The 21683-nt window shown below is 42.5% G+C and overlaps 1 protein-coding gene across 1 annotated transcript; it reads right to left on the reverse strand.

Annotated features, from left to right (window-relative positions):
• Window positions 1–388: 388 nt before the first annotated feature.
• On the reverse strand, window positions 389–1863 carry LOC134223012 (uncharacterized). Its single transcript, XM_062702150.1, has 4 exons — window positions 1728–1863; window positions 941–1619; window positions 679–880; window positions 389–619 (listed from the first exon to the last, which is right to left on the reverse strand). Exons 1-4 carry the CDS (start codon window positions 1861–1863, stop codon window positions 389–391), a joined length of 1248 nt encoding a protein of 415 aa, XP_062558134.1.
• Window positions 1864–21683: the final 19820 nt, after the last annotated feature.

The raw sequence follows: 21683 nt of genomic DNA on the forward strand, positions 1-21683 counted from the left end.
GTACCTGCAAGATTAAACTACGCCGCACAGCGGATATATCGTAAAATAGATTGAGTTGTACTTCTTTGTAGTTTTCTTCCATAGTGGCCACCCGTTATATAGATTTCAGAAAACGATACTAAATTGAAAGGTAGTACAGGTGTTTTTGGCGACAAACGTCATGGAAAATAAAGTTAGATTAAATTCAAAGAACCAAAATCAAGTTTGTTTTTCGCACCATTCTGTGACTATTATCAGTGACAATCAAATGAACTGGATAGTTGCAATTACCGTACGATCACAAAAACCTTAAGGATACTTGCTCAAATTTAATTCGCTTTCAACATCTAATTTAAAACATCAAGATATATTTACTGCTATCTCATCTTGTTTGTTAATAAAATATTGCTTAGTTCATTTCAATCAAAAAGGTCAACACAGTGTAAACAATATTCAGCAAACCGACGAAGCCAGTCGTCGAAATTTGAAACAAGCCCAAACAGTCCATCGTCAATCCGTTTCGCGTGTTAATCCAAATTATCATCAAAGAAGTACGCAGCTGGATGTATTGCGATGCATTCTTTCTGCTGAATGGCATCCGAGTGCAGATTTGACAAATGTGTAGTCCGATGGGCTCTGCCTGTAACATTCATAACCGCGTAGGAATGGTGAAAAATTAATTGAAATAAAGCTTCTAACCTCTTCTTGGAGCGAGTCCACCAGTCGACACCACATGTAGTATTCCAGCAACAGACACGCCATGGACGCAATGATCATGGCTGACATAGTGTTGATTCCCATTATTTTCGACACATAAAACATTGTTCCAATCGCATAAATCGAGAAAAAATGAACAAGGCAGAATGCTTCTTCGATCATAGTTTTCAGGATCTTCAAGTGTCTGCAATTAATATTCAGAAAGTTGGTGGCATCACATGCTCGAGTAATATTTATAAATCACCTCCAGTATTCCAGATGTTGATCATATATTTCCCGCACTTCCAGTTCCAAGTGCTCAAGATAATGCGCCTCGTCCAAGTATGATCGTAGCGATGTTAGTTCAAAACGATGAGCCAAAATCTTCAACTTTGCACGCATTCCCATGAGCAGAGTTCCGATGCTCGCCATATTGGTCGAAGCTTTCAGTCCCATTCCAAGTGGTAATAGGCCAAGGAACAAAACATGCACGATCAATGATTCTTGTTTTGCGACACCCAACATTTGAAGAGGTAATTCAAACACTGCTTGGGTAGTGTTGTTTGGGATCATAATCAAAACGGTGTCCACGGCGATGAATCCAAATATAACTCGCAGCATCGTTGTTGCGGAACGATTGAATTTATTGAGCTCGTGTCCATCGTAGGCTTCATCTCCGGAGCTCACGCAACTACTGTTGATAAAACTTCTGACGCAAGCAATCGGTTCCCTGAGACGAACCATGACCACCATTTTCAAGATAATTAACACGATGGAGGAAGCTTTTACACCTTCCATTAGAATGAAGGATGCTTCCTTTTTCAAAATTACAACATGAATTGCTTGCAATATGTACATAATCGCTTGGATTACAAATAAACATATGGTAGAATAGCGAATACAGCGTTCATTGCTCCATTGAGATGTTAACGTACTCGGTAGCCCTGTTCAAAGTTAACATGTTTAGATTGGATCATTTGTTGATATTTTACTTGCCTCTATTGAATGCAAAACCTACAAATTAGGCCAAAATATGAAGCAGAAATACTAACCTGCCACGAGCAGCAACACATCCAAACTCCAGAAACAATCACCTTCCTGTTGCACTCGATAGAGGTGGGTTCTAGCTTTCGTTGATGCCCACCAAGCTTTAAAACGCATCCAAAACGAATACAGAACAGCGGACATTCTGCGTTGCTGCTTCAACTTGAACTGTAGTCGTGGGAAATTCTAGAGTGCAATTTGTTCAAATGTCAATCCTCACTGTTACTTGAACTAGCGAATTATATTTTCGTAATGATAACTTGTTATAAATCAAACCAGTGACAGTGACACATTTGAAAATTATATGCTCTAAGGATAAAACCGACACACCAAAAGTATATCTGAATCGTACATTCTTATAGCATATCCTGTTAGAAATTATTTTCTATGATTATTTAATTTTACCATGTGGAAAAATATCAATTTTTAAACGTTGAATCGATTTTTGCAGGGGCATGTGGATACGATGTAGGTAAAAGAGAAGAAGCTGTATACTCTATATGTAGTGACGAAGGCAAATTTCTTATACAAGACGAAATGTTTTAAATGATTTTTTTTTACTACATAATGGTTTCTTCAAACCACGAAGCAATAATCCTTCCACTTGAAATTAGGAACATTATCATTATTTTCCTCAGACCAATCCACTCGCACTATATGATGACATAATGCTCGTGTCCTGCCAGGACGCGCTTGTTGAACACGGATGACAAACGTAAAAACATCATCCCTGAGATCCGACGTGTCAACCACCGCTTCGTAGCACCGAGCGTCAGCAGAAGGTGGAAGCCTCACATAATGCATTTCTCACACTGACTGACCTGCGCCATTTATTGTCTGCACTCGCTGTCTCACCGGTCGCGCTATGGCGGCACTACTGGCTGAAGTGCTGAACTGCCAAATGGAGAATCGTGACACGGGTTCACAATAAAACACGCGTCAGCAGCATGTCGGAAAAATAGTGACAAAAGTGTAATTTTCACTCGATGACACCCGACATGCATAAAACGTTCGCGAGATAACAATGTTCCCGAGTTGCTCTGTCTGCATATGCTTCCTGATTCCCGCTTCCAGTGGAGTGTCGTTTTTTTCACCTGGGAGGTGTCCGGATGACAAGCGATGAAAATTATGATAGAAGAATTCCTTATGACAGTTGGATTTTCAACATATCAATTTGCCTCAGATGGTGATGACTCCCTTCGGGTATGTTGGCAACCGGCTGATGCTTGATTTAATTGATATCGGATTGTGTTCGAGCTGGGATGAAATGAAAATTTCGCACCATATCAATTTGATTGAACGGAATCAGATACTGTCGCAAATAAATGAACTAGACATAAATTTTCAAAATCCATCACCGTTCATAATTGTACTGTATTTCAGCTTTTTTGTGCTAAGGCAAATGTGTCACTCAAGTCGAAACTAGCCTTCCGACATGGGCAGCAGCGGTCTGAACGGAGCCAGCAAGTAGACGCACGTCCGAGCCGGTAACAAGCCTGCTTCTGAGCTGGATGCTGACAGAACCCCACCCAACATTCTTTAAAAGGTGGTATGTACACCCTTTTTGTGCTGTTGCATTGATTTTCGCCTTGTAATTCAATTAAGAACCAGAATCAACTGCTCCGTTATATAGCCCTCTGGCTGTGAAACAAAAACGCTCGGTTGGAATTGGAATTGTTTATCAAGTAATCGTGCAAAATTTCCTAAGTGTTTTGATTTCAATTGGTTCCCCTCCGCTCGCTACAGCTTTCCGTGGGGCGGTTGGCATTTGAAACCAGGGGTTGCTGGCTGCAGTCCAGTCAACAACAAACACCCCACATCAACCAAACAACGGCAACGGGCGGCGGTCGTTAATCGGCAGCGAGACAAGCACCAAATCACCTAACTGTTGTTTCGCGCAGCTTGGAAGTTGGAAGGAGGGCGTCGCTGTGGGTGACTGAGAACATTCACTTCTAGTCGTCGGGATCGCGTTCTGTTGGGATGCGAACGAACTGCGACGGTGTTGGTACGTAATCGGACTACACTGAACCTGGTTGATTTTTATTTTTGCAAATACGTTACCATTGCTCATACGCTACTAAATTGAAGGTTAGAATATCAGGGTAGAATCTTAGAATCGTCAAAAAATTATATGATAATTATATAATATTATATAGTGCAAAGCTTAATCATTCATAAATTATTTATGAATGAATAAGCTTTGCACTATCATGTACCACTTGAACATTTGAAAGAAATTTGGGATTTCTAACAAAGACTTACTAACTGATCCACATGGTCTGAGGATGCTCTAAACACACAATTTAAAAGATATCTAAACATTTTAGATTTTGAGATATTCAGATTTGATCTTGATATATTCTAAAACAACATTTGAAAAAGGCTTAACAGCCAAAATGTATTCCTTCTAATTCTTTGTCCACATATAAAGCTATATATGTAGACGAAGAATCAGAAAGAAATAATTTTGGCTGTTACGCCCTATTCAAATGCTGGTCTAGATATAAGAGATTATTGACCAGAACAGTCGACAGTTCCAGAAATTATAAGCACACTAAAAAGTAGTCGGCAAAGGAGAATGGTCAAAAATGTATGGACTGTGGGTCATTTTTGTACACATATGACCCATACCTTAGTTGAAAGATCTCTAAAAACCAAGAAAAAGTGTCTATGGGGTCAAAGTTGTACATGCTAGGAGAAAAACAGTTAAGAAGCGAGTAAAATGTGGTTATTTGAAGCTTTTGTATGATTTTTCCTGTTCCTTCGCATAAATCTAGATGGCTTCAAACGGTCCAGTCTTGGTTACCTGCCTCTAGCAGAATTATGAGGGAATTCCATGGAAAATGTTAGACTACTGAATGGAGATCTGTAGATGTTTCAAAGGGTATCGCCACTTTCTGAAGAGGAGGGAGGCGATGGTTGTATATATAATTAAAGCTTTTCAGCGAATAGTTTCAACTTGCTGTGATGTCACACTCGTTCTAACTCTGTCCATCATCTGTCTAGACGATTTCAATACTTTTTCAACCAATTCGATTTGGAGCAAACTGTAGCGGGCTTTGTAGTCATATGGCTACTGCTTCTGCCTCATACGCAGGAGGTCGTGGATTCAATCCCAGGTCCGTTCCATTCTCCTACTTTGTCTCTTTCTCTTTATTTCTCATATTCTAGCAATCGCTAGAACTGGAAATGGACTTCCATACCGTTTCCATTACTATTCCTATACCTTCAATTTGAGTATTCTAACAGTAATTTGCTAGAATTGGAAATGAACTATAGAGCTCGTTTCCTACATCCAATTAGAAATTCCATCAGTTACCTTCTCCTATCTATCACATTGGCAGCTCGTTAACCAAGACGGACCTTTGCCTCTCCAACCTAACCCAGAAATTCTAACAAATTCCGCATGAACTCGTGGCAAGTGCAGAGGTATATTCGGCTTGCAGTGGGCGAGTGATTGCATCATCCTTCCCTACATTGACTTGCATTCTGACGTGGCAGGCGCCAGTATGACCTAACAAATGAGATCACCAGTACTTGTACATTGAAGATGTGTGCTAGTCCCAAGCAAACATCTGTTGGTTCCCTGTGCAAGAACAGCTGATCTGGTCATAATGGAGTAGCAACTACGAGCAGTCAATCAAGCTCAAGCTCAAGCTCAAGCTCAATTCGATTTGGAGCAAACTGTTTTTTTTTTAGCGGCACACTAGAAATGTGTCCAGCCCATTGTAAGCCCAACTTGGGTGTAATACAGGACTACCATTTTCGAGAGATTAGGGCTAGCTATCTATTACCACTACTACTGCTACTACAACTGCAAAATAGTGATTTGACATCTGGGAAGGAGCGACCTACACAGCTCTGGTCCTCACAAGTTCCAATCTCACGCTTCCACGAATCTTCCGATGACAATTGACCGCCAGCTAAGGGTTGCGTACTTAGCTGGTAGTGCAGCCTGGGCACTGTTGACCTTCTGACATCAGCTAGAGTGAGTGAGTGCGACCAAAGGGACCATCGTCCCTAACCCCTAATCCCAAGGCATTAAGCGACCCGTGCCGAGGAGATGCATGGCCAGGAGGGTGAAATAATAAGCTAGGCCTTTAATGGAGCCTGTGGGGTACCTGGGCACCCTCCATAGTAATTGTCCCTTACCGCGTCATGCTGGGCTCTGGCGTGGTGGACCTCTTTTCGCTAGCAACTCGTGGGACCAAAATGGAAAACCAAGTCAATTCTTCAATTAGTGGTAGTAGAGTAGGCGACAACCCCTTCGCAAGAGGTGAGTTGTTCAGGTCTCCGCCTAGAAGGCCAGAGGAAATAGTCGGCAGCTCAGTGCGCAGCGCCAGCGTGGGTCACCTAACCATCTCCCAGGTTCCGCCGGTAGAGGTTATAGACGGCCCATGGCGATGTGAAGGCGATGAACCGCAAACGCGATGGACTTTCGGCCTTCGAGGTGGCGACGGAACAGCTGGACGCCATCATCGACTTTGCGTCATCGAAGCATAATATCAGTAAGGAACACAAGAGGAGCTTGCTGAAACTTCGAAAGTGAAATCCGTGGAGTTGAGGTGTACCCAGACTGAGGCCCAAGGATTCGCGGACTCGGGCAAGGTCGAATCGACCGAGGGCGTGCCAGCGAAGACGGTGGTGCCAAAGTCTACCCAGACTGAGGCTCAAGTATTTGCGGGCACGTCGGGGGTGACTAGAGATGTCGTAAAATCCCGATTAATCGATTAGTAACTAATCGATTACTCTCGATTCCTGTCGATTATTGAATCGATTGATCGTTGGATAATAATCGATTCAAAATTAATCGATTATTACAACGATGAATCGATTAATCGAAGTAATCAATTAATTTGCGACATCCTTATGATGTCGTAAAATCCTGATTAATCGATTAGTAACAAATCGATTACTCTCGATCTCTCTCGATTATTGAATCGATTAATCGTTAGGTAATGATCGATTCAAAATTAATCGATTATTACAACGATTAATCGATTAATCGAAGTAATCGATTAATCGAAGTAATCGATTATTTTACGACATCTCTAGGGGTGACTGCTCCAACGGAGCAGACACAAAAACGGGGGAGACAGTCTTCAGGGGATGAGCTCCCTGGGGCCGCTCCAAAACGCGGAGGGTTACTACCCCGAACAAAGGTAGTGGGGCTGGGAAGCTGAACCCCGGCCAAGTACCTCCAAAACCGGGGGAGAAAGGACCTGGAAAGGTCCGTCCACCCAGGAAAGACGGTGGTAAGGGGTTACGGCAGGCTGAGAGCTCTGGGCCTGGACCCTGGTCAAGAACAAGAGGAAGCCGAAGACGTCAAGGGCCGAAAGAAGGCCCAGGCGAATAAGGGTAGCAAGAAGTCTAGGGTAGGCGCCAATCGCTCCAGGGGCGATGCCCTAGTCATCACGGTGGACGAGGCTAAGTACTCGGACGTCTTGAAGGCGATGAGGAGTGACGATAAGATCGGTGAACTTGGCGCCGACGTACTTCGAATAAGACGTACCCGGATGGGCGAGATGATCCTCGAGCTGAAGCGGGGCGTCTCGCAAAAGGGCGCCGCCTACAAGAAGTAGGCGGAGGAAGTCCTAGGCGAGACGGTCAAGGTGAGAGCACTTACGACGGAGGTGAATCTAAGGGTTAAAGACCTGGACGAGATCACCGAAGTCGAAGAGCTCGTCACGGCACTGCGGCGACAGTGTGAAGTGGAGACGCCCACCGCAGCCGTTCGGCTACGGAAAGGTCCGGCAGGGACGCAGGTAGTATTGGTTCGGCTATCTGCCGGACGCCTCCAAGATAGTCAAGTTAGAGAGCGTCAAGGTGGGATGGTCGGTATGCCCTGTGGGCATATACGAGCAACCCGAAGTTTGCTTCAAGTGCCTGAAACCGGGGCACAAGCAATGTGACTGCAAAGGCCCTGACAAAAGCAATCTCTGCCGAAGCTGCGGATTGGAGGGACATAAGGCACAATGGTGCACAAACCCTCCCAATTGTTGGATTTGTTCCAGCAAAGCTGTGAACAGCAAGCACCCCATGGGGGGTTCGATGTGCCCGGCGTTTAAGCGTGCTGCAAAATCACAGTGCAGGTAACGCAGCTGGCTTGCTCGGCCTCGCCCGAGTGTTTGGTGTGCGCAGGTTTAGAGGAAACGGCGGAACACGTGTTGTTCGTGTGCCCACGTTTTCGCGCAATGCGTGACAACATGCTTGCCACATGTGGTCTGGACACTATCCCGGACAACCTAGTTCGGAGGATGTGTAAAGATGAAGTTGGCTGGAACGCCGTTTTATCGGCTATTGTCCAAATCGTCCCGGAGCTACACAGAAGTTGGCGCGTGGACTCAAGGATGGCTAGTTCAGGCAGCAAATAAGAGGTGGTTCAAGGGACCGGAGTCGGCTTCATGGGTCATACCGGTGGTCATGCCCTGTGGTCGATCTCGATCCTTTAATCGAACAAGTGGCCGCGCGAAGAACAACAGAGAGTAGCATTACTTTCATCCGTTACCTCAGATATTGATTTGGGACTAATCACTATCTCTTAGATGGAAGCATAGCACTCTCCAATAGTCGAGATCTGTTCTGGCCACGTCCTTGCGAATGCTGGGAAGGGGAAGGATGGTTAGTTGGACACCTACTTAAGAAAGATGCAGAGAATTCTACGACCTCTCATAGGTGCCACGGGAGGTTTTGGGATTGTGTTATAGCAGTAAGAATCGTTTTGGTAGAACGTGAAACACAGAAAGAACTAAGATAGAAATACAAAGTAGGAAAGGGACGAGCCTGGAATTGAACCCACGACCTCCTGCTTATAAGGCAGAAGCGGTAGCCACTAGACTATCGAGCTCGTCTTGATCATGTAAAGTTTGGTATATGGCAAAATTCGTTTCGGAATTCCGTTTCATTTCGTTTGAACCTTGATCAAAAAATCAAATTTCGCCATGCTCAAATTCAGCGAAATTTCGTTTCGAAACCTGAAACGAAATTTTTCGAAATACCGCATATCCCTCATAATTAAAGCCAGACAATAGAAGACGTTTTCACAAGTGGTTCTGTATAGCATCCTAAATGCAACCCTGTTACCCATTAAACATAAACCGCTCAGGTCATGCATATACACTGTGTAGAAATAAGGATTCAATGTTTTTTTTCTGTTCACATGCTTCACAGTTCGAGGTGCCGTTTGGGTGTGATCCGACTGCCCGGCCCCACTGCACCACACCCGTGCATTAGCGAACCGAGAGCACGAAGGGACGGCGGCAGCATTCGCATTGGATTTCACTTCCAGATACCGTTCGAATTGCAAGTGTTCGCTTGAGAAGGGGTCGACCGGCACTTGCATCCAAGCGCCAGTCAGTTGGTAGCGATTCAATAGACAGAATTTATTTCAATACACACATTTAAAATTCTGATCGTCTAGATCGCATACAAATTAGATTGCGTTCTGTGTCCATTCACTGCCTCGGCCGGTGCGGTGCCGGTGATCTTAGTGGGTGTTTGTGGGTCCGGTTCTCGCAGTGTCTCGGAACGTTCTACTTAGAATTTAAATCAGGTAAAAGTGAGCGTTTTTCTCGAGATATTTGCGCGGTCGTTTTCTGCGTTCCAAGCAATAACGACAATGACCGGGTGTTAACGTTTCTTGGGTGGAGTCTAACTATGTAGTACGCTCTAAGTTAGAACATTTGCATTTCTGCAGAGTTGGTTGGACTGGAATGAATTTATTTCGCTTCGTGATTAGAACCACAAAACACACAAATCGAATCCTTCTGAAGCTTAATGACTGCGGGACCGTTATCTGCCGGCAGAACATGCGCTTCTAGCAGCAGTTCAATTTCACAGAATGCCACCTAGAATTAAGCTATTAGCAGCTTCGACGCCAATCCCCGGCTGATAATTGAATGCTTAATCATTGCCCTCCGGCACGTCCAATCACGCACCGGGTCCGATAGAGACAGACAACCACCGCACAGAAACCAAGAGCGATTTATGGCGGGTCCGTCCTTTGTGATTATACTCGACACCCCAAACGGCCAACCGGCACGGCACAACAGGTTGTCATCGAAATCCGCTATACCGCCTAATCTTGCAATCAAATCCAAACCCATTCTCTGTTCTAATTGATTAAAACATGGAATGGTTTATTGCTGCCGCCGACGATGTCGTTGCCTTACACATGCCGAGCGGGGAAACACGCGAAAGTAAGCCCCCGTTAGGCCGCCCTGATCCACCACGCGGTGTCTTTTACTGCAGCGAAATGACAACGCGCCGGGGCAATTTAATCTAACACGGTTTATTCGTATGTATCTAATCATGTTCACAGAAGTATCGAAGATACAGTGCTGGCCGAATTCATGTTACGTCGCATTGATTAATTTTGCTCAAACAAACCGAGAGTAAACTAGCAACTTTCGAACATTGACCAAATGGTTAATTTTTGAAAACACTTTTCAATACAAAGCAGTTCCATTAATGTTGATGAACTCTTTTAGTTTGAATCTGTTTCTGTTTATGAGCTTCTGCACAGCACTGTACCTGCAGCGGAAAGGCGGTCACCGTCGATTTCAGAGTTGACATCGGTCTTTAGTGATCTTTATTTTAAAATAGGCGTGTCACTGGCTTTGATGATGTGTAATTATAGTTGAATTTCCTACAATACGGACTCCTTAAGCAAGTTGTCCTGCTGCAAAAACATATTTTGCAGTATGAGATAATGTGAATTAAATTAATTGGGTTTTGATTAACTTAAATTACATTGTTCCGAGGAGATCCTATTAAAGACGGTTTATGGCGAACTTTAACGATTTTCAAGCACTGACTGGCCTAATCTCACTTAGATTTAAAACCTTACATAAAATTTAATCATTTTTCAACTCATGTTTGTCCATACTAGCCGTTGTTTCGACAAACGCAGTGAAAATAAATCAAAGTTCGTGAACGAAATCTTATTCGGCTCATCGAGATAGAAAATCAACTAAATAATGTTTCATTATTTCAATACCAGCTTTGTTTATGGCATCAATTGATTAAATAATTACCGCCATGCTTGTTAATACATTAAGGCATCAAGCCCAGTAGAGTTCTACGAAGCAAAACATCACAATAAGAGGCAGCCCTCCCAGTTCCACATTATTAGAATCTACGCGAATCATAATTGTGCCAAATTCTTCACCGTTAGCAGTCTGACTACCAGTATCATGATGCAGGTTGTTTACATCTTCAGCTCTATTCAATCCACGGTAGAAGGAAAGCCTCCGTCTACGCATAACCGTTCTTTTGGAAGGTAATCCATTAGACTTCGCTGATTTATGACAAAGTTTATTGCCCATAGTTTGAAGCTACTGATGCTTGCCTTTGCTCTTGAGCTACCATTTACAACAAAACAGCAACGACCTACCATCGTTGGCGGGAACCAGGACCAGCCAACGGCATATCTATCAGCACTTGGCCACATTCGAGCAGTTATTTTGTTTTCGTGTTCCGCCTCGTTTGTGATTTGTAATTTATAACTCTACGTGAGCTCATGTTTCCCCCTCTTGCACTATCCTATGTTACATTCCAATACCATTCAATCCGAACTGTGGAAAAGGTGACAAACGGAACCATTTTACGCAGAGTACTAATTGCGTGGCCGATCACATCAGCGGGACCCCGGGCGTTCTGCTTCCCTGTGGTAAATAGATCACAAGCCAACGTCGTTTGGCACAAAGACACTGGCATACCTAAATGGGTTCCACCCCCTCAAAAATCGGCAAATGGTGCAGAGTGTCCGAAAAGTTACCTAGCTACGCCACTTCCTGCGATCTATATTGAAAGACCTGGTGAGAACCGAGTGCGACAATTTTTCGCAATAAATCATACCGTTTTGCAAAACGGTCAATCGTGAGATCGCAGTCCACCTGTTATATAGCCATTAGCAGATTGTGAACCCACGACGCGGTCGCAGAATCGGCCACCATAATCGAGTGGTGTCCACATCAAGGCCACTGTCACGCGTGGTATTCGGAATTGACAGGAGTGTCCCACTCTGACGGGCTACGGTGGCGTCAGCCTGTGATCGTCAATTTATCGTCTACCGAAGATCTTCACGAACTCAATGTTGCTGCGCACGGCTGAGCGTGTGCGTGTTGTAGAACGGAGGCTTGGCGGCGGCGGCGACGTTGAACTTACCCTTACGGACGTCGACCAGGCCGAAGAGAAAAAGTCATCTGAGTCTGGCGATCTGTCGGTGACATGCGCAACAAGTCATGATCCATCGGATCGATGTTGCGAGGTTCAGTGCTTGGGAACAATGAGAGTTGGCATGAAAGAGAGATATGGTTTCATCAGCCGGACTGCCGACTTCAGTACTTGGGTAGGAAAAAAGGGTCATAAAAAAGGTCAAACATTTAATTAACGTTTCGATTTTATGGGCAACGGACGGCGATGGCCGAAGAGATATTGAGATCAAATCTCGAGCGTGAAGTTGTTCAAACAATGCAATGCGCGACAAGGAAGGCGTGAAACGAGCATTTAGTTTTTGTGACACCAGTAAGGAGGCAATGATCAAAGTTGTATTAGAAATCTATGGCTTGATCCAAGCGAGCTTGGTGCAAACATCCATAACAAAAACCACAGTACTGAATAAACAATGCATTAGACCCATTCTTTCTAACTGGGCGATACAATTCAAAATTAAAATAGACAACAAAAAAACTGAACATTAGCTGACAACTAATAAATTATCTAAAAACAGCAAATCACGCGGTTACTATGACGAATTTTCCGTATAGAAGCTTTCCATTGTAATCGAATAGTAAGTAAGCCTAATCTGCATGCCTCAATTTTTTTTTCAGAAAATAACAATTCGCGAAGTCGAAACTGCCGTCCATGCATACATACAAACATGAGTAACATCACTGAAATTTAGCATCGTGAAGTAAAGGAAATTAAATTCAAACTACTTCCTAAAAAAATGTAAAACTTTCTAATCAAAAACTAATTAACTCTTAGTTAATATAAATTTGATAATCTACTAAATAAGCACCTTTACATGGAAAAACCCAGATTAATCCACCTAGCGGTGATGGTGCCTTTCTCGTTCGTTCAAAAGGTTTGGAAAAATCTCAAATAACACCAATATGTGGATTGGTCTTATTTTTCATATTTGTTTATATGCATAAAAAAAATTATCGCCAAACGCAATTTGTTGCAAACAAATCGGTTGAGCATAAGAGCAAAAAATGGCATTTTATTTTGTAGTTTTAAAATTTGTATTTTCGCCATAACTTTTGACCCAATTGTACGGCCAACTTTCTATAGGAAACAATGCGACAAGAATCTGCGTCGAATGCAATCTGTTGCGAGCGACCTGAGAAGCACACATATTGCACATCAATCACAGTAATTTACATATGTCCGGAATCAGTCACAATATGGTTACTGCAACCAGAATTGTTGAACTTGTGTTGCTTGGGGAATAGATGAAGTCTAAGTACTAAAAAAGTGAGCTAGACTTTTTTAAACTCTTTTTCGCAATAAATAGTAATTTAACCATAGCATCTAAGCCCATAGTCCGATCTGGCCAATTTCAATAAGAAAATATGAGACATTCTGCGTCGAATGCAATTTAATGCGAGCAAATCGGTTGAGGAAAAGTACCTGAAAAATGAGTGAGTTTTTTTTAGCGATTTTTTCGTATAAATTTATATTTTGGCCATAACTTTCGATCCCATAGTCCGATCTGGCCAATTCCAAATAGGAAACAATGGGACAGGATTCTGCGTCGAATGGAACTTGTTGCGAGCATATCGGTTGAAGATAAGTGCCCGAAAAATGAGTGACATTTTTTACGCGATTTTTTTCGTATGAATTTGTATTTTGGCCATAACTTTCGATCCCATAGTCCGATCTGGCCAATTTCAAATAGGAAACAATGGGACAGGATTCTGCGTCGAATGCATTTTGTTGCGAGCAAATCGGTTAAGGATTAGTGCCCGAAAAATGAGTGACATTTTTTACGCGATTTTTTCATATGAATTTGTATTTTGACCCTAACTTTCGATCCTGTAGTTCGATCTGGCCAATTTTCAATAGGAAACAATGGGACAGGATTCTGCGTCGAATGCAATGCTCGCAATTTGCGAGCAAATCAGTTGAAAAAAAGGGTCCGAAAAATGAGTGACATTTTTTACGCGATTTTTACGTATGAATTTGTATTTTGGCCATAACTTCCGATTCCATAGTCCGACCTGGCCAATTTTAAAAAGGAAACAATGGGACAGGATTCTGCGTCGAATTCCACTTGTTGCAAGCAAATCGGTTAAAGATAAGTGCCCGAAAAATGAGTGACATTTTCTACGCAATTTTTTCGTATGAATTTGTATTTTGGCCATAACTTTCGATCCCATAGTTCGATCTGGCCAATTTCAAATAGGAAACAATGGGACAGGATTCTGCGTCGAATGCAACTTGTTGCAAGTAAATCGGTTGAGGATAAATGCCCGAAAAATGAGTGACATTTTTTGAGTAGTTTTGCGCACACACACACACACACATACACACACACATACACACACACACACACACACAGACATCACCTCAATTCGTCGAACTGAGTCGATTGGTGTATAACACTATGGGTCTCCGGGCCTTCTATAAAAAGTTTGTTTTTGGAGCGATCATATAGCCTTTACCGTATACTTAGTATACGAGAAAGGCAAAAATTGGTATAATTTTCGATCCCATAGTTCGATTTGGCCAATTTTCAATAGGAAACAATGTGACAGGATTCTACGTCGAACGCAACTTGTTGCGAGCAAATCGGTTGAGGATAAGTGCCCGAAAAATGAGTGACATTTTTTACGCGATTTTTTCGTATGAATTTGTATTTTGGCCATAACTTTCAATCCCATAGTCCGATCTGGCCAATTCCAAATAGGAAACAATCGAACAGGATTCTGCGTCGAATGCAACTTGTTGCGAGCAAATCGGTTGAGGATAAGTGCCCGAAGAATGAGTGACATTTTTTACGCGATTTTTTCGTATGAATTTGTATTTTGGCCATAACTTTCGATCCCATAGTCCGATCTGGCCAATTTCAAATAGGAAACAATGGAACAGGATTCTACGTCGAATGCAACTTGTTGCGAGCAAATCGGTTAAGGATAAGTGCCCGAAAAATGAGTGACATTTTTTACGCGATTTTTTTGCATGAATTTGTATTTTGGCCATAACTTTCGATCCCATAGTCCGATCTGGCCAATTTCAAATAGGAAACAATGGGACAGGATTCTGCGTCGAATGCAACTTGTTGCGAGCAAATCGGTTGAGGATAAGTGCCCGAAAAATGAGTGACATTTTTTGAGTAGTTTTGCGCACACACACACACACACACACACACACACACACACACACACACACACACACACACACACACACACACACACACACACACACACACACACACACACACACACACACACACACACACACACACACACACACACACACACACACACACACACACACACACACACACACACACACACACACACACACACACAGAGGAATGCCTGCCCTACGGGCGGACAACATCGCAGAGCGAATGTGTCGCGATGAGGGTACGTGGAATGCAGTAAGCAGAGTCGTGACGCAAATACTGTCAGAGCTGCAGCGTCAATGGAGAAGGGACCAGCAAATAAGCGTCGGTTTGGAGCGAAATCCAGCACAGTGAGCAGTGTTTGGTTTCGGGTCGTCGGGGCGCCAGCGAACCGGAAGTCTTCTGCCAACCGGAATCGTTGGACCGACCTCGGCACTTGAATTGCCAACCTGCTGAAGAACTGAAGAAAGAAGAAAGAAGAAGGTTAAGTGCTTCGGGTATGTAGGGCACCGCCAGTGCGGACGTTATCCACCACCGGAACTGTCGGACCACCTCTGCAACCCGAAGACGAAGACGGCGCAATGCGCGAAAGCGTCCCCTGCGATAGCCGCCGGTAGTCGGGGCACCATCAGTGCGGAAGTTTCCTTCACCGGAACTGGTGGACCACCCTCGACGCCGGGGGAAGTCAGGAGGATTCGAGTGAGGAAGTTTGCGGTACGACCGCCGAGGGATCGAGACAACGTAGCAGTGGATCTCAGCAAGCCTAAGCTAGGGGCCGGATCGAGGCAAGGAGGATAAGGGACCCGGTTTATCCGGGAGGCACATTTTTAGCAGGTCGGGAGAAGCCCATCCCGCACCAGGTGTATCATGTTGATCCAATGGTAAATCAAAGATGTTTTTTAAAATTGCTTGTAACATGTATGGCGAAGACATGATGTTGTTCAACCTGATTTTTAACTATGAGCACGCAATCGCACGCATGCCAAATCGGGCTTATTTCAAAGCTTATTTATTCAGCTTTTCGGGGATATGATGATTGTTTTGCGCAAATCTGCGCAAATAGCATTTTTCATCAAAGCATTCTTGAAGTAAACAAAAGCATTAACACGCCGAGAACAGTGATCAGAATATCGTGGGAACTAAATTTTCAAACAGCTGTATCTCAAGCGTCTTTCGACCGATTTTCACAATTCTTTTACGGATGTGTTACCTATCTCATCTAAATTGATGATTTCGTGTGTGTTACTTCTACGTGAAGTTAAACGATTTACAATGATATGGAAATGCTAATATCATCTTCCAAACTTGGACGTACATGTTCATGATAGCATTAGAGGCGAAAGTATAGAATTGATAGTTCCGTTAGGATACGGCAGGCATGAAGAATGTTTTTATAGAAGTCGATTTGAAAGCGAGCGGAGGGCAATATTTGTGATGGCACATATCGCACGACCTTCCTTCTGCCAAGCTCCCGTATGAAGGGGAGGGAAGAATATCAGTGTGGAAGCTGATATATCTCCACTGGCAAAAGGAAGGTGGTTTGACTTGCTCATATGCCATCGCGTGCGGAAGGATTTGCTATCGACGAGTACTGTCTCCAAATTTCTAATATGACATCAGCATTTAGTCGAATAGGATTTTTATTGCACAGTTCTGTTTTCTCATTGCGTCCGTCTCGTCGCAACCAACTTGGCTGCCTCGGAGAGAACAAAGCAGAGAAAGGCACTGCTGCTGTACCGTCGACCAATAACAGCTGAGTTGATGGATGCCCCCACCAAGGATAGTAGGGTAAACTGGGGTAAAACGCACTCCCGGGGCAAAACGACCTTTTGGCATTTTTGGCGGTGTTTCAGACATATTTTCAGGAATGTTTACTGCTGGACTGATAGTTCGAGATCCGAACTACATGCGCTGTAGCAAATATGCTCGAAAAATTGCTGAAAATGTCCTCAAAAACGTCAAAGGGTCGTTTTGCCCCGGGGGTGCATATTACCCCAGTTTCCCCTACACTAAATTAATGATTTCGTGTGTGTTACTTCTACGTGAAGTTAAACGATTTACAATGATATGGAAATGCTAATATCATCTTCCAAACTTGGACGTACATGTCGTGCGATATGTGCCATCACAAATATTGCCCTCCGCTCGCTTTCAAATCGACTTCTATAAAAACATTCTTCATGCCTGCCGTATCCTAACGGAACTATCAATTCTATACTTTCGCCTCTAATGCTATCATTAACATGTACACCCAGGTTTTTTTTTTACGCGGTTGGAATTCATTAATTTCTCGGCTAACCTGAACTTTTACAGCTTTTCAAATACCCTCTGAATTTTCTTTGATTTTTTGTAAATTTTTTGGTGGGGTTAACTCATTGCTTCATTGACCCTGAAGGTCTAAAACGACCAAAACCAAACCGTGTAAAAAAAACCTGGGTGTACGTCCAATTTTGGAAGATGATATTAGCATTTCCATATCATTATCTCATCTAGTTTCTTCATACTGGTGAGATATGTTTCTAGGGATGCTCAATTTGTCCCTATAGGGGCGTGAGTAAGGATGTTTTTTTATTCAAAATATAGTAAATTTCGATTTACATGACATTTTTCAGTCGGAACTTACAGGTTCAAAAAATGTTTTAAAACACTATTCTAGCATTGAGTATACTATGTGTCAACAAAATGTTTCTTCTGTACATCCCTAGCGACTCCAAAATGACCTCCATAGTAATGAAGGATGATATGCAAATGTTGACGATGAAAACTACGGAAACCCGTGCCAATGAAAACCCGTGATGTCCATGTAGGTCAATAGAGGCTAGGGGAATGATATTCTACTCAGTTTTGCCCAAATCAGATGTTCTAGGATCTCCAAACTGTTCTGGAGTTTGGATCAATTGGTCTACCAGGTCAACTGCGCTCGGTACAAACCTGACAGCAATAAGATGTCCATACAAGTGAGTAGAGCACATGCATACGATTTGGAACTCAGTTATACCAATATCAAATGTTCGAAGTACTACATACTGCTCTGGAGTCTATCAAGTCAACTGCGCTCAATATAACTTTGACATCAACCAGTCATGTCCATACAAGTTCGTAGAGCCTATATGTGTGATTTGCAACTCTGTTATATCCAAACCAGATGTTATGAGCTACCAAAAATGTTCTGTAATCAATCGGTCTACAAGCTCAACTGCGCTCGATTTAAACATGATATCATACATTCATGTTAATATATGTCCGTAGACACCACGCTTACAAATTTCGTTTCAGTTATACCCAAACCAGATGTTCTAGGTTGTCCAAACTATTGTAAAGTTTGGAGCAATTGGTTTAACAGGTCAAAATCTGACATTGACCAGTTATGTCCATACACGTCCGTCGAGCTTGCGTATATGATTCAAAATATGAATCATGAATCGTATATGAAGTTCAAAAATTTTCAAACTGTGTAGGAGTTCGTATCAATTGGTCTACCAGAAATTACTTGAGGAACTTCCAGAAGGATTCCTGGAAGAACTTCAGATTTTCCGAAGCAACTTCCGCAGGAATTCAAAAAGAAAAACTTCCGGGAGAGTTCTAGAAAGAACTTTCGGAGGAGTTCCAAGAGGAACTTCCAGATGAATTCCAGAAGGAACTTCCAAAGATATTCCAGAAATAACTTCCAAAGCTTTCCCAAGAAGGAACTTCCGGAGGATTTTCAGTAGGAACTTCCAGAGGAATTCCAGAAGAAACTTACGGAGGAATTCCGAAATGAACTTCCGCAAGAATTTTGAAATAAACCTCCGGAGAAATTCTGGAAAGAACTTCCGGCGGAATTCCAGAAGGAGCTTCCGGGGAAATTCCAGAAGGAACTTCCGGAGGAATTCCAAGGGAACTTCCGGAGGAAATTCAGAATGCACCTCCAGAAGAACTCCAGAAGGAACCTGGAGAATTCCTGGAAGTGTTTTCGGAGGAATTCTTCCGAATATTCCTCCAAAAATTCCTCCGGATATTCCTCTAGGAATTTTTCCGGATATTCCACCAAATCTTTCTCTGGGATTCTTCCAGAACTCCTCCTCCGGATGTTCCTCCAGGAATTCCTCCATGCATTATACTTAATATTTCTCCGGGACTCATCAGAAACTCATCAGGAATTCCTCCGGAAGTTCCTTCGGAAGCTCCTCCGGAAGTTGCTCCGGAAGTTTCTCCAGAAGTTGCTCCGGAAGTTTCTCCAGAAGTTGCTCCGGAAGTTCGTCCAGAAGTTGCTACGGAAGATGCTCCTGAAATTCCTCCCTAAGTTGCTCCGGAAATTCCTTCGAAAATTCCTCCGGAAGTTGCTCCGGAAATTCCTCCGGAAGTTGCTTCGGAAATTCCTCCGGAAGTTGCTCCGGAGATTCCTCCGGAAGTTGCTCCGGAAATTCCTCCAGAAGTTGCTCCGGAAATTCCTCCGGAAGTTGCTACGGAGATTCCTCCGGAAGTTGCTCCGGAGCTTCCGAAGGAATTCCTGGAGGAACTTCCGAAGGGATTCCTGGAGGAACTTCCGAAGGAATTCCTGGAGGAACTTCCGAAAGAATTCCTGGAGGAACTTCCGAAAGAATTCCTGGAGGAACTTCCGAAAGAATTCCTGGAAGAACTTCCGAAGGAATTCCTGGAGGAACTTCCGAAGAAATTCCTGGAGGAACTTCCAAAGGAATTCCTGGAGGAACTTCCGAAGGAATTCCTGGAGGAACTTCCGAAGGAATTTCTGGAGAAACTTCCGAAAGAATTTCTGGAGAAACTTCCGAAGGAATTTCTGGAATTCCCGTAGAAACTTCCGAAGGAATGCAGGGGGGGACTTCCGGAGGAATTTGCGGAGGAACTTCCAGAGGAATTCCTGGAGGAACTAATTTTATTTGTCATTTTTATTATGGCTATCTTATGTGTCTCATTTGTATTATTTGTCTTATTTGTCTTATTTTTCTTATTTACATCAGCACTACTGTTATTACACAAATCCTTTCAAACCTTTTTCTAAAGCAATTGTAAACTGCATATTGATGAAATAATTTCGGCAACACTGACAACGTCATTCTGGCGGGCTGAAATGGGCAATTTTCTCTGTCCGAGATGGATGCCACGTGATTTTTTAACGGAAAACCCTTCCCTCAGACCTTAAGGCTTATTCCAGGGTCATAAAATCGTCATATGTATATGATAAGTTTTATATATCTCGCTTAATTTTTCAAAAGGACCTAAGTAACATTTTTTTCAATAATTAATTTGAATAGCGCAACCAACAGAACAACATGAAAGCTTTCGATTGCAGTACTCAAATTAATTCATGAAAAAAATGTTACTTAGGTCCTTTTGAAAAGTTAAGCGAGATATCACTGTCTTAAAAAAAGCTTCGTAGCAATCTCAAGCACAAAAACCCTAAATAATCCACCTATCGGTGATGGTGCCTTTCTCGTTCGTTCAAAAGAATTAAGAAATCTCGCTTAACTTTTCAAAACGACTTAAGTAATATTTTTTTCAAGAATTAATTTGAATACTGCAATCAATAGCTTTCATGTTGTTCTGTTGATTGCGCTATTCAAATTAATTCATGAAAAAAATGTTACTTAGGTCCTTTTCAAAAGTTAAGCGAGAATTGTGTAAGAAAAGGGAAAAATACTACAAATATGTGGATAGGTCTTATTTTTCATATTTGTTTATATGGATTATACAATTTCTCGGCAAACACAACTTGTTGCAAGCAAATCGGATGGACATAAGTGCCAAAAAAGTGATTTTGTATTGTAATAATGAAATTAGTATTTTGGCCATAACTTCTGATCCCATTGTCCGATCTGACCAAATTTTCAATAAGAAACAATGGAACAGGATTCTGCTTTGAATGCAGTTTGTTGCGAGCGAGTCGGTTGAGGATAAGTGCAAAAACAATGAGTGATGGGGTTTTACCCGTTTTTTGTACGAAAAAAATGTATTTTGGCCACAACTTTTGAGCCCATAGTCCTATCCGGCCAATTTTCAATAGGAAACAATAAAATGAAATGAAATGAAATTTCAGAAAAAAATTTCCTGGAAATTCTGAAATTCCACCGAAACTTATTAGAATCTTTATAGGTCCTGGAATTCATCTCATGGCTCCAATATTCATCCCATCAAAAACAAAAGCAATGGACAGCAAATTGATTTATTTCTTATTTTTGGGATTTTTTCAGCAGTGATCATGCATGTTGCCAAAAAGAAGCGACAAAATTGGTGCTGTGTTTCTTTTTCCCGCGATGATATGAATATATGTTCAGTGAGATGGAGATCGAGACAATCGCCTTAATTATTCTCAGTTCTAGAAGCCAAAATTAAGAAAACTGCATTCAAATCTCTTGAAAATTAAAAATGTCAGCATAATCTAATCGAAATTTTGATCCTCGAACATGGTTTCACCACCTGTTCTAACATTTATTGGTACACACTTAACTCATTTCACAGATTTCGGTGCATTTCACCAGAACTAATCGGTGATTATTCACCGACTTTTTGTGATTTTTTCCTTTGCTCAACTTCAAAACCACCGAAAATCTGTAAAATTATTTACCGAACAGTTGTGCTGCTAAGATTCCGGTAAAATTTCACCGAAATC

The sequence above is a fragment of the Armigeres subalbatus genome, chromosome 3 (genome assembly GCF_024139115.2).
Source record: "Armigeres subalbatus isolate Guangzhou_Male chromosome 3, GZ_Asu_2, whole genome shotgun sequence".
Classification (NCBI taxonomy): domain Eukaryota; kingdom Metazoa; phylum Arthropoda; class Insecta; order Diptera; family Culicidae; genus Armigeres; species Armigeres subalbatus.